The sequence below is a fragment of the Ylistrum balloti genome, unplaced genomic scaffold, assembly GCF_031769215.1.
Source record: "Ylistrum balloti isolate Yb309-2 unplaced genomic scaffold, AGI_CSIRO_Ybal_v1 Utg370202, whole genome shotgun sequence".
NCBI lineage: Eukaryota > Metazoa > Mollusca > Bivalvia > Pectinida > Pectinidae > Ylistrum > Ylistrum balloti.
This window is the reverse complement of record NW_026782176.1, coordinates 248474-261979: the sequence shown is the minus strand read 5'-3', so window position 1 is coordinate 261979 and position 13506 is coordinate 248474. Positions and strand designations below refer to the sequence as shown.

The following is a 13506-nucleotide window of genomic DNA, read 5'->3' as shown; positions in this document are numbered from 1 at the left end:
TAAAAACTGTAACGCAATTCTGTCAATCAACCAATGTCAACATTTGTTAACAAATATAACAAGTAAACACAATTTTAAGAAAAACCATCAAAAATTAAAAAAAAAACAAAAAACAAAAAAAAACTCAACAAATATTGACGGAAAGGTAAGCAGTCCAGACCAACAGAATGTTTGTCTTACTAGATGTCATAGCCACAGTGTTATGATACTTAAGCTATGCTGGCTAGAGCAGTCAATCAATATAGGCATGATACATGATGACTGTTTAACATATCTAAAACAAAGTTTGTATACTTCCTTGGCAGTGACAACCATTCTGCAGAAAAATCTAGGTATCCTTTAAATGTGTAAATGTTAACCTAGATATTTTGACCTTCAGACCTAATGTTATCAACAACACTATTGATCAGGAGGCACTTACTGTTATACATTTTAACTCAGATAAATTATTTTTTAGGTATGACTGACCATACAGTGGACTCATGGGTACAAACTTTAACTCTATCTCCGTCTTGAGGAAATTTTTATTTTTACATTTGTTAAATAAACATCTTAAAGACAACAGTCCTGTTATTGGTCTAGATTGCTATTTGGGTTAATACATGCAACACACTGACAGCAGATCGAGAGGTTTAAAAGCAAGCTTTCTACAGGCATTTTCTTAGGTAATAAGTTATCTGGATTAATGTCTAACCCCAGACTGATCTAACCTTCATCCCTCGGGGTTTTATAAGACATCGTCCCTTCAGTAATTTTTCCTTTGTACATAATCTATGTATATATAGTTTATTCTCATGTCCTTCCTCATCCCCCCCCCCCCCCCCCCACACACACACACACACACATTTAAACATTTAATAGCTTGGACAGCCCCTCAGTCTGGCCTTGTCTACCAACCATCCGCCCTATTAGTCCTTCCTCATCTCCGCCACATTTAATACCTTGGACAGCCCCTCAGTCTGGCCTTGTCTACCAACCATCCTCCCTATTAGTCCTTCCTCATCTCCGCCACATTTAATACCTTGGACAGCCCCTCAGTCTGGCCTTGTCTACCAACCATCCTCCCTATTAGTCCTTCCTCATCTCCGCCACATTTAATACCTTGGACAGCCCCTCAGTCTGGCCTTGTCTACTAACCATCCTCCCTATTAGTCCTTCCTCATCTCCCCTACATTTAATACCTTGGACAGCCCCTCAGTCTGGCCTTGTCTACCAACCATCCTCCCTATTAGTCCTCCTCCATCTCCCCCACATATATTACCTTGGACAGCCCCTCAGTCTGGCCTTGTCTACCAACCATTTTCCCTATTAGTCCTCCTCCATCTCACCCACAGTTAAATCCTTGAGCAGCCCCTCAGTCTGGTTCTGTCTACCACTCTTCTCAACTCCCTACTCTAAGTGTCTTGTTACAGTGCCCCTCAATCTGCCCTTGTCTACAGATTTACCCTCCCTTCCAGTATCTACATGCTAATTGCCTTCTGTGCCCCTCAATCTGCCCTTGTCTACAGATTTATACTCCATTTCAGTCCCTCCACCCTAATTGCCTTCTGTGCCCCTCAGTCTGCCCTTGTCAATGACATGAATGCAGTCATACTGTTACCTGTTGCTATTGTGCAAGCGCCTATTAACGACTACATTGTTGATGCGAGACACACCACTGGTAAGCTGAATCTGACTGTGGGTAGTGCTGTATTCACTGTGGTCAGGCAGATTGATAAAGCACACTCAAGTTTAGCACACAATGTAAGCTTTTCAAAGTAGATCAGAACTATACTAAAAGCTCTCTAAGGTCATTTAAACATTTGTTTCCAAATTTACAATTTTGAAAATTTTATTCATCTCACATTTTTTATTTGACAATATCTTTATTTTCCTTTGAGAGCTTTCTGATATTTCTGATGAGATTTTGTTTGATCTCTAATACTTTACATAAGCAATGCATGCATTTAAGAGGTGAGGTACCATTACAACTATCATCAAAGCAGAAAAAGAGTGAAAAAGTCAAAAGTGAAGAGGTAAAGCAATAGCTGTATCACATCTACTAAAAGACAACCAAGTGAATACTGTACAAACAGCAAGAGTGAGACGTACACTACACTGTAGGGGTCAGCAGTACACAAGTCTGGGGTCACACACACTACACTGTAGGGGTAAGATGTACACAAGTCTGGGGTCACACACACTACACTGTAGGGGTCAGAAGTACACAAGTCAGGGGTCACACACACTACACTGTAGGGGTCAGATGTACACATCATATTAGGGGTCACACACACTACACTGTAGGGGTCAGATGTACACAAGTCAGGGGTCACACACACTACACTGTAGGGGTCAGATATACACAAGTCTGGGGTCACACACACTACACTGTAGGGGTCAGAAGTACACAAGTCAGGGGTCACACACACTACACTGTAGGGGTCAGATGTACACAAGTCAGGGGTCACACACACTACACTGTAGGGGTCAGCAGTACACAAGTCAGGGGTCACACACACTACACTGTAGGGGTCAGCAGTACACAAGTCAGGGGTCACACACACTACACTGTAGGGGTCAGATGTACACAAGTCAGGGGTCACACACACTACACTGTAGGGGTCAGATGTACACAAGTCAGGGGTCACACACACTACACTGTAGGGGTCAGATGTACACAAGTCAGGGGTCACACACACTACACTGTAGGGGTCAGATATACACAAGTCAGGGGTCACACACACTACACTGTAGGGGTCAGAAGTACACAAGTCAGGGGTCACACACACTACACTGTAGGGGTAAGATGTACACCAGTCAGGGGTCACACACACTACACCGTAGAGGTCAGATGTACACATCATGTTAGGGGTCACACACACTACACTGTAGGGGTCAGAAGTACACAAGTCAGGGGTCACACACACTACACTGTAGGGGTCAGATGTACACATCAATTTAGGGGTCACACACACTACACTGTAGGGGTCAGATGTACATAACTCAACAGAGGTCAGACATACGCGACAAGTCTGGGGTCAGACATAGATTACAAAGCAAGAGTCAGACAAACACTACACAGCAATGGTCACATGTACACTACACAGCAATGGTCACATGTACACTACACAGCAATGGTCACATGTACACTACACAGCAATGGTCACATGTACACTACACAGGTGACAAAGGCATGTGTCAGTGCTGACCAGGGAGACACAAAAGTCAAGTGAGGCACCTACCTCACGGAGTCGGCCTTCTTTGGTCTGGCGACTGACCGCCCGGAGCTAGAGCCGTCCCGTGACTTGCTCCGTTTATTGTCCTTAATAGGGCTGATGGTGATAGAGGTATAAATAAGTCAGTGCAGCAGCAGATGTGGCAGACAGATGTGTAGGGATCATTCCTCACACACCAATTACAATGTTAAACAAAGGATCATGATATCTAATGAGCAGAATTGCTAACCTCATGTGTCTGATTTTTCTGTGACATTGATACTGACTGATAACAAACAAATGAATTTTTGAAGCAACAAGAGATACCAGAGGTAGCTGAGTCTCCATTAATGTATTTTCTTTATGACTTAAATGCGAGATCTTTTCCCTTTCCTCATCTGTGTTGAAAGGTGACTTAATTAAATGGCAATATCAATAAACAGTACTTGATGATACCATTACTAGAATACTGACATCAGAAATATATCAGTATACTGATGTCAGAAAGGGCCCTGTATACTGACATCAGAAAGGGCCCTGTTACTGATGTCAGAAAGGGTCCTGCAGACTGATGTCAGAAAGGGCCCTGTATACTGACATCAGAAAGGGCCCTGTATACTGACATCAGAAAGGGCCCTGCAGACTAATGTAAGAAAGGGCCCTGCAGACCAATGTCAGAAAGGGCCCTACATTCTGTCATCAGAAAGGGCTCTTTATACTGACATCAGAAAGGGCCCTGCAGACTGATGTCAAAAAGGGCCCTACATTCTGTCATTAGAAAGGGCCCTACATTCTGTCATCAGAAAAGGCCCTACATTCTGTACTCAGAAAGGGCGCTACATTCTGTCATCAGAAAGGGCGTTACATTCTGTCATCAGAAAGGGCGCTACATTCTGTACTCAGAAAGGGCCCTACAATGTGTTGGATCCAGCCAAGCTAGAAGGTTAATACTGATAACAAAGTTACTGTTTGTTTACACCAAACACAAACTATATGTTGCTTTAATATCTCACTGAAACAAAAGTATTTACTAGTTAGATACAGGATGTCTTACATCAAACTTATCATGTACTTATATATGTATATGTTTTATTTTGATCATCTTGGTTCAAAGGAGAAACCAGTAAAGTATTTGAATGTGACCTTGACTTTGAACCAATTGACATTTCCTTATTTGGTTGTGGTTTGCCTGGTAATGTTATAACAGAAAATATTCAAACATGACCATGTCCTTCAACATTTCAGACAAGTCATTAAAAAGTAATCCTTTAACATTTCAGACAAGCCATTAAAAAGTAATCCTTTAACATTTCAGACAAGTCATTAAAAAGTAATCCTTTAACATTTCAGACAAGTCATTAAAAAGTAATCCTTTAACATTTCAGACAAGTCATCAAAAAGTAATCCTTTAACATTTCAGACAAGTCATTAAAAAGTAATCCTTCAACATTTCAGACACGCCATTAAAAAGTAACAATCAGAGGTAAAAATTACTTTTTTTTTGTATCTGTCTACACATCTGCCATTGTAGAGCTACACAAGATTTTAATAAAGATGAAGAAAAGTTATTCTTTATAAAAATTAGACTATTCATTTGAATATATGAGAAAGGCTACATATCATGTTAAAATCAGCACAAACTTCAGTGTATTACTTTAACTGGCGTTTTGTCAGTGAGTACTTAGTGAATCTGTTACTGTAACACGATGGGTGAATCTGTTATCAGTTACTGTAACACGATGAGTGAATCTGTTATCAGTTACTGTAACACGATGAGTGAATCAGTTATCAGTTACTGTAACATGATGGGTGAATCAGTTATCAGTTACTGTAACACGATGAGTGAATCAGTTATCAGTTACTGTAACATGATGGGTGAATCAGTTATCAGTTACTGTTACACGATGGGTGAATCAGTTATTACCTGTTAATGGTCAACAAGACTGAGGATATCAGACTTTTATTTCAACACATGAAGTTTGTGCTGTTTAAAACAAGCTTAAGCTGCTGCACACATGTAAAGGTATACTGTCACAATGTTAATGATTCACCCTGTGGACAGATGGACTCCTCATCATAATAATCACAATAAATAGTCACTTTGTCTGATAAAACCACGACTGACAGGAGTTAGTGGCCATCAATACATTTGATATAGTTGTAGAAGACCTCTGTTCTTGTGGCCAATCACACTTTGAAGCCCTATTACAACCAATGGATATTCCAGCAGTTTCAAAGAAGCCTTTTGATGTGACAGTAACTGAGTTCTTCAAACAAAGTGAGCTAAATCTTTTTACTACTTTTTCATGATTACAGGAAGCCATCTATTCCAAAGGATGTATTTTTTTCATCATGATCATTTAAGAAGTTTAAAAACATCATTTAGCTTTTTTTCTTTCCTCACTTATCAATAATTAATACATTTCACATAACTTCTGCAAAAAATAAACAGGATTATGTAAGGAGCATAGAAGCTGAAAAATCAAGAAAAATATTCAAAAATATTCACTATAAGGAAAAGTGTATAAAAAGCACTGCTCTTAAGTGTCCCATAACACCTCATAGACTGTCAGAAAGGGGACTTGTAAACAGATAACATGTTATGGATGTACTTACGGACGAGCATGACGAGTCTGTGACTGCTGTGTCTCCTTAATCATCTTAACTATGGTGTATTTCATGTCAAACTCGCCCTTGTTTTGGATAACAAACTGACGAGTCTTCTTGCTATTGACTATCATTGAACCAAAGTTGATGTCATTCATGGGTAATATGTTGTATTTATTAAATCCGGCCTTGACTGTGACTTTGACAGGAATGCTTGCTATGATCTCCCCTCCTTCAGCCACATTTGGCTCGATTACAAGACATTTGAGGATGGCCTGGTCCTTGATATGGACTTCCTTCATGGACTTAAACAAGACGGTAACCTGGGTCGGCCTGTCTAGGGGACTCAAACTACCCTTCTGTGGGATAATGGTGAACAGTTTTGATGCATTTGGATTGTCAAGATCACAGTCCTCAAGGTCAAACCTGTAAATTGGTTTAAAAAGGTCATGTAATCAAAAACCTTTATAATATACAAATGAATAAACAGTAACACAGATTTACAGCCACTAAACAGTAACACAGATTTACAGCTACTAAACAGTAACACAGATTTACAGCTACTAAACAGTAACACAGATTTACAGCCACTAAACAGTAACACAGATTTATAGCTACTAAACAATAACACAGATTTACAGCCACTAAACAGTAACACAGATTTATAGCTACTAAACAATAACACAGATTTACCTCCACTAAACAGTAACACAGATTTACCACCACTAAACAGTAACACAGATTTACAGCTACTAAACAGTAACACAGATTTACAGCTACTAAACAGTAACACAGATTTACAGCTACTAAACAGTAACACAGATTTACCACCACTAAACAGTAACACAGATTTACCACCACTAAACAGAAACACAGATTTACAGCCACTAAACAGTAACACAGATTTACCATCACTTAACAGTAACACAGATTTAACACCACTAAACAGTAACACAGATTTACAGCTACTAAACAGTAACACAGATTTACCATCACTTAACAGTAACACAGATTTACCATCACTTAACAGTAACACAGATTTACCATCACTTAACAGTAACACAGATTTACCACCACTAAACAGTAACACAGATTTACAGCTACTAAACAGTAACACAGATTTACCACCACTAAACAGTAACACAGATTTACCATCACTACACAGTAACACAGATTTACCATTACTAGACCGACTTTCTATATAACCTTTGTCTAGAATCTGGTATCCACTTTCATAAGAACTGAAGCCAGATTAGACTTCCTACTTACTGATATTGTATTTCATATTTTCCTCTGTTTTTCAGTGTACATTGTTGTTTCTGTTCTTCTCCAACCCTGATTGTTCCAAAATCTAAACCACCGTCAGCCCCTGTAGATACAGAATCATTTTTACAACATACTGTTTTGGTTATAAAACAAAGTATAGTCATATACTACCAAACCAAAAGTTCTAAAAAATGCACCGAATTGTATAGAACTGTCTTAAAAGTCAAATTTCCTTTCGTATTTCATATTGTGTTTGACAAAAAAAAATCTTACATCACCTTAGATCATAGAAGTTTGAGTGGTGCTTACTACTGGTGTCTACTACAAGGAAATCTCTGATCAAACACAGAACAAGTAGAAGTTTAAACCGGTAAACACAGGCCGATACCTACCTTTGGGAAAACTCATGTCCAGAGCTATATCATAGGCCTCAGCAGTCACCGTAATGTTCTCTGTGCTGAACATGCCAAATATCTCATCCACGTCGTAGATCTTAAACACAAACAAATTAGTCACAACATTTAATTCAGTAACAGTATATATATGGACCAGTGTTATATGCTGTCATCAGTGTACTTTCAGGTACAACTAATGAAAACCATAACAAAAGGCCCTCAAGGCCTGTATTGGTCACTGGTTTCAAAACACTAATTAATAGTCACATAGTCACAAAATTGATTATTTTCAGTTACATTTCGTTTTCCAGTCTGCAAAGTGGTTCTGTGTCTGATCAGTCTCTGACCTTCGAGGAATAGAAAAAGTTTGATAAAGTTGTATGAAGCAATTATGTTCATTTTAACATACAAATACAGTTAAGTGGAACCCTGGCATCAGACACATTCCAGGGATGCTGAGAGTAATCGTAACCCCTGGAGTATCGAGGATGTAGTGATCCTAACCCCTGGAGTATCGAGGATGTAGTAATCGTAACCCCTGGAGTATCGAGGATGTAGTGATCGTAACCCCTGGAGTATTGAGGATGTAGGGATCGTAACCCCTGGAGAATCGAGGATGTAGTGATCGTAACCCCTGGAGTATCAAGGATGTAGTGATCGTAACCCCTGGAGTATCGAGGATGTAGTAATTGTAACCCCTGGAGTATCGAGGATGTAGTAATTGTAACCCCTGGAGTATCGAGGATGTAGGGATCGTAACCCCTGGAGAATCGAGGATGTAGTGATCGTAACCCCTGGAGTATCAAGGATGTAGTGATCGTAACCCCTGGAGTATCGAGGATGTAGTGATTGTAATACCTGTAGTATCGAGGATGTAATGTTTGTAACCCCTGGAGTATTGAAGATGTAGTGATCGTAACCCCTGGTGAATCGAGGATGTAGAGATTGTAACCCCTGGAGTATCGAGGATGTAGGGATCATAACCCCTGTGTCAATAATACGGGTAAAGTCATTCCTAGAAACTAAAAGTCGCTGGGAAACTCACCTCCAATCTTATCATCTTGCGAGCACTTTGTACAGGTTTCATGGCTCTAAAATAAAAATGGAGTGGGTATTCAGATCGAGGTTCTACCACTCCGTTGTCAGCAGCCACTGTGAAATCATCACCAAGGTTTTCCAGCAGGCTGAGTTTCCATCGTACGGGTAACATAGTGCTGTTCCTCAAATAGATTGTCTTTGTATCTTTCCTGTGGACAGTAGAGACAGCAATACGTAACAACACAAGAAATATCCATTCAGACTATTAAAAAAATCTGAGAGAACATTTGTAAGGCTAATTAAAGTCTTCTCTAAACATGATATATCTGTCTGTGGGATGAAACACGATTATGTAAATATCTACCTGTGTAGAAGCACTTTCTCAAAGTGCAGTGCTTTTTTGTCCAACTCCAGTTCAGCCTTCACTCCAACACAGGTAACTTTAAAGACGACAGGTTCTGGATTTTCTCTTATACAACAAACAATCGCATCTTCATATACCTCCGGAGAGCGTGGGTAAGCCCAAATGGTGAGTGTTTGAGTATCACCGGGTTTTAGTGTCATGTTAGGTGGATCTAGCAGGAATGTCTCCCCCTTACTGTCATGCTGGAAACAAAAGCTGATATCTGCCTCTAATGGCGAGGTATTGTTTACCACTAATTTCTCCATGTTCTCCGGATAACGGCCCTCCTTGTACCTGGAAAATTGAAATTGTATATAGTGGCAACACAATTTTATAATAAGTAAGACATGGTATAAACATATACTATCAGATAGGCTTTCTTCACCAGTGTTTTAAGTTTTGCCAGTCTTTGCCAGGAGACTTCACGGTAAACTGAATTCAGTTGTATTCACAGTCTTTGCCTGGAGACTGCACGGTAAACTGAATTCAGTTGAGAATTGTTGTATTCACAGTCTTTTCCAGAAGACTGCATGGTAAACTGAATTCAGTTGTATTCACAGTGTTTGCCAGGAGACTTCACGGTAAACTGAATTCAGTTGTATTCACAGTCTTTGCCTGGAGACTGCACGGTAAATTGAATTCAGTTGTATTCACAGTCTTTGCCTGGAGACTGCACGGTAAACTGAATTCAGTTGAGAATTGTTGTATTCACAGTCTTTTCCAGAAGACTGCATGGTAAACTGAATTCAGTTGTATTCACAGTGTTTGCCAGGAGACTTCACGGTAAACTGAATTCAGTTGTATTCACAGTCTTTGCCTGGAGACTGCACGGTAAACTGAATTCAGTTGAGAATTGTTGTATTCACAGTCTTTTCCAGAAGACTGCATGGTAAACTGAATTCAGTTGTATTCACAGTGTTTGCCAGGAGACTTCACGGTAAACTGAATTCAGTTGTATTCACAGTCTTTGCCAGGAGACTGCACGGTAAACTGAATTCAGATGTATTCACAGTCTTTGCCAGGAGACTTCACGGTAAACTGAATTCATTTGTATTCACAGTCTTTGCCAGGAGACTGCACGGTAAACTGAATTCATTTGTATTCACAGTCTTTGGTTCCAGCTTTTTACTTTTGACAACAACCAAACTACTGTGATTCTTACAGAATGAGCATTAAATACGACCACAACAAAATTTCTCAAGGAAAAGGATAATTTCCAAATGAGATGATGGTGGTGACCATGAAATTCCCTTTTACTGAAACATAAGAATGACAATGACTGTAACCACGTCACATCCCCTATACCTTCACAATGTGATTTAAAACAAACATTACAACAGTCCACTACTCTATTAAGAGAAAAGTTAACACATAGTTCTCATGGTAGAACAGTCAACTCTGTAATGATTTAAGACCAAAACTTAAATCTCTGAATCAGATATAAATTTTGACATATTATGTTGTTTGTGTGATACTGAGGTACATAAAAGACACCAAATATTACCTTTCTCTAGATTTCATGATAAGCAGAGGACCAAACTCGAAGGTGTCTGAAGACAGGATATACTTCTTATGTACGATTTCATCGGACTTCTTGCTCTTCTTACGACTTGGGAACACAATTCTGCAAAACAAAAACAAAATGAGCTTTGTGTCTCTCATCCCCAACCCTATACAAGTAATCTATTGATCTAGACAAAAAACAGACACTATATCTACCTTGGTTCTCTACTGATGGAGGAAAACACAGACACTATACCTACCTTGGTTCTCTGCTAATGGAAGGAAAAGCACATATTCCACGGCAGTACAGTTGGTATCTTCGTCGAGTTCCGACAATTTCAAAGTTAAGTGTCTGGTCAAATTGGCCAAGCTCTTCTGACTGGAATCGCAGACGCAGAGTTACTTCCCCATTGGCTGGGACAATCCATCGAAAGATTGACAGTCTGGTTAAATTACAAACAACATTTGACAGAGGAACCAATTAAAACGTAAAACATACACATAACATTCTCCAACATAATCATCTCAAGTACTTGTTATTTCTGTCAGACTGTTTCTTACTTAAAGTACTAGATTCAGAACAATATTTTGAGGTCCTCAGTCTACACAGTCGATCACATAGAATAACATGTATTTTTATTGTGACATATATATAACAAGAATGTCACAGTAAACTTGACAATAACTGATTAATGTTCAACTGATATTCAGTCTTCTGCTTTCCAAACCATCTAAGATATGTTGGCTCCCATTTATATGTAAATGAGTATGTCTACTCCCACTTATATGTAAATGAGTATGTCTACTCCCACTTATATGTAAATGAGTATGTCTACTCCCACTTATATGTAAATGAGTATGTCTACTCCCACTTATATGTAAATGAGTATGTCTACTCCCACTTATATGTAAATGAGTATGTCAACTCCAGCTTATATGCATGTGAGTATGTTTACTGCTCCATGTACAGGAATACTGGGTTACCTGAGCCCTGAGGTAAACTGGTTACCTGAGCCCTGATATAAATATAGTTGTTTTTATTGCTAACTGTTGTCTGATAATAATATTAATCAAGTTAGAATTATCTTTTATATCAAAACAAAAATACCCCTAAGTCTTATTTTCCTTTATAAACTACAGCAAATTTTACCCCCTCCCTTGAAGACAATTGAGTATTTTGGTTTCACAAAATTTTGAAAACATCCTAGCATATTTCCATCCATGGAAAGTTTTATTTGTCAATTTTGCAGGATCTGAATCTGGAAAAGAAGATTTCTGAAACATAAGCAAATTTCCTACTTTAATGTCCCCTTTCATTCAAGCCCTACTTTTAAGATTTCTCATGAACTACTGATGAGAAAAGGTCGCCTGAAACATCAAGTTATCTAATAAACTAAAATGATATTATTTGTGTGGTTAACATGTGACTAAAAACTTGGGTTAAGTTGTTAATTCTGCCAGAAATTGTGCAACATCCCCTCACAGAAAATTAATTTTTTTTTTCCCTTTGAAATTTCTCATCACTGATACATTCAGCTTTCAGAAATTTTTTTATTCAATACCACTAACCATGGTGTGAGGACAAATTGCATGTTTCTAGCATACTGTGTTATTAATTATAAAAATGTTAAAACACTCAGTTCCAGTTAGTAGGAAACTACCATCTGTGTGCATGAAGCGAAGGCCAGCAGTGAAAGGCCAGCAATAAGATACATCATTAGCATGGAAATCTGTCCAAAGACAAAGGGAAAACAACATGGTATCATAGCATCCACCATCAAAAGTCAAGAGAATACTTGCACTCCAACAAAAAAAAATTAAAAAGATACATAGTGTTCTCAGTATTACCCTGATACATGTCGAGTATCCTAATAAAGTCATGTCTGTTGTAATCAATGAAGCTTAGACAAACTGACCTTCTCTGAGATCAACAGACACTACAAGTGTGCAGTGTATAAAAATCATACCATGGTTATAATATACATTTACTGTTTTCTTAAACAAAGATGTCAAAGTGACCTTGCAGAATCTGACCTCTAACCTTATTACCTTGACCACATAGTTAATATATATGGTTTAAATCAGTGTTAAGTATATAGATAATGAGCGTACATAAGGTCAGTCTCGATATTGTGTGAAATATACTTATCAACTTACAAACACGTTGTGACCTCCGTCACTGACCTTGACCTTGCAGTACCAGTACATGTAATACTATGTGATGTTTACCACCGACCTTGAATCACCTGGTGAATACATGTGACTTCTAGCTTGTATTACATATGTTGACATATAAGTATAAACTAGCTAATCTTACACAGTGACATCATCTTTTTCAAAAAAAGTTGAATTGAAATGCCTATCAGGAAAAAAACACAACTTCATAAGTTCATAAGTTTGGAAATGATCGCCTGATTAGAAAAGGATGGACAGACACTGCCAAACCAAAATATGTCCTTGTTATGATTTGTAACAGACATATTTATAAAATTCTACAATTTAATTTGTTTTGAAAATAATTGTGAGGAAAACAGTGTCATAAATAAATAATAACTCCATTTTCTGAGCGTCTGTTTAGATACTGAAGTGAAAATGGAATCACTTTGTTTATCGCTATTTCCTCACGAGATGATATTTACGGTAAGGGGACCATTCCGAGTACTTGGAGTTGTAGTTGTCTGGTAATGTTGCTGGAGTTTTCATTCCTATCCAGACTCTTCAAATGTCGCTCTTTAAGCATCGTTAACTTCAGGCTTCCTGATGTTTCAGACAAACTTTGTGACTTTTGCGATGTCACTGACCCTTGCAGCGTCACTGTCTTTTGTGACGTCACAGATCTTTGTGACATCACTGACACGTTTTGTGATGTCACAGTTCTTTGTGATGTCACAGTTTTTTGTGATGTCAAAGATTTTTGTGATGTCACAGATCTTTGTGATGCAAGAGATGAAACAGACTTATTTCTACTCTGATTGGTCAACTTGCAACGAAAATATCAATATCTTAACAAAATGTTTTAATTTGAATTTTTCAGAAAAAAAATATGCAAAAACAAGACGTTGACCAAAACTGTAGTGCAAACATGCGTTTTCAACAA

The 13506-nt window shown here is 38.4% G+C and overlaps 1 protein-coding gene across 1 annotated transcript in view; it reads right to left on the bottom strand.

Moving 5' to 3' along the window:
* LOC132551489 (hydrocephalus-inducing protein-like) overlaps window positions 1-13506 on the bottom strand; it is a 94678-nt gene that overhangs the window by 26986 nt on the left and 54186 nt on the right. Inside the window, exons 48-55 of the mRNA XM_060215634.1 lie at window positions 10670-10852; window positions 10411-10530; window positions 8868-9200; window positions 8511-8712; window positions 7463-7562; window positions 7074-7203; window positions 5814-6230; window positions 3225-3314 (exon numbers count right to left, since the gene is read on the bottom strand). Of these exons, the coding sequence (XP_060071617.1) occupies window positions 3225-3314; window positions 5814-6230; window positions 7074-7203; window positions 7463-7562; window positions 8511-8712; window positions 8868-9200; window positions 10411-10530; window positions 10670-10852 (1575 nt within the window). The remainder of the gene's footprint in view (window positions 1-3224; window positions 3315-5813; window positions 6231-7073; window positions 7204-7462; window positions 7563-8510; window positions 8713-8867; window positions 9201-10410; window positions 10531-10669; window positions 10853-13506) is intronic.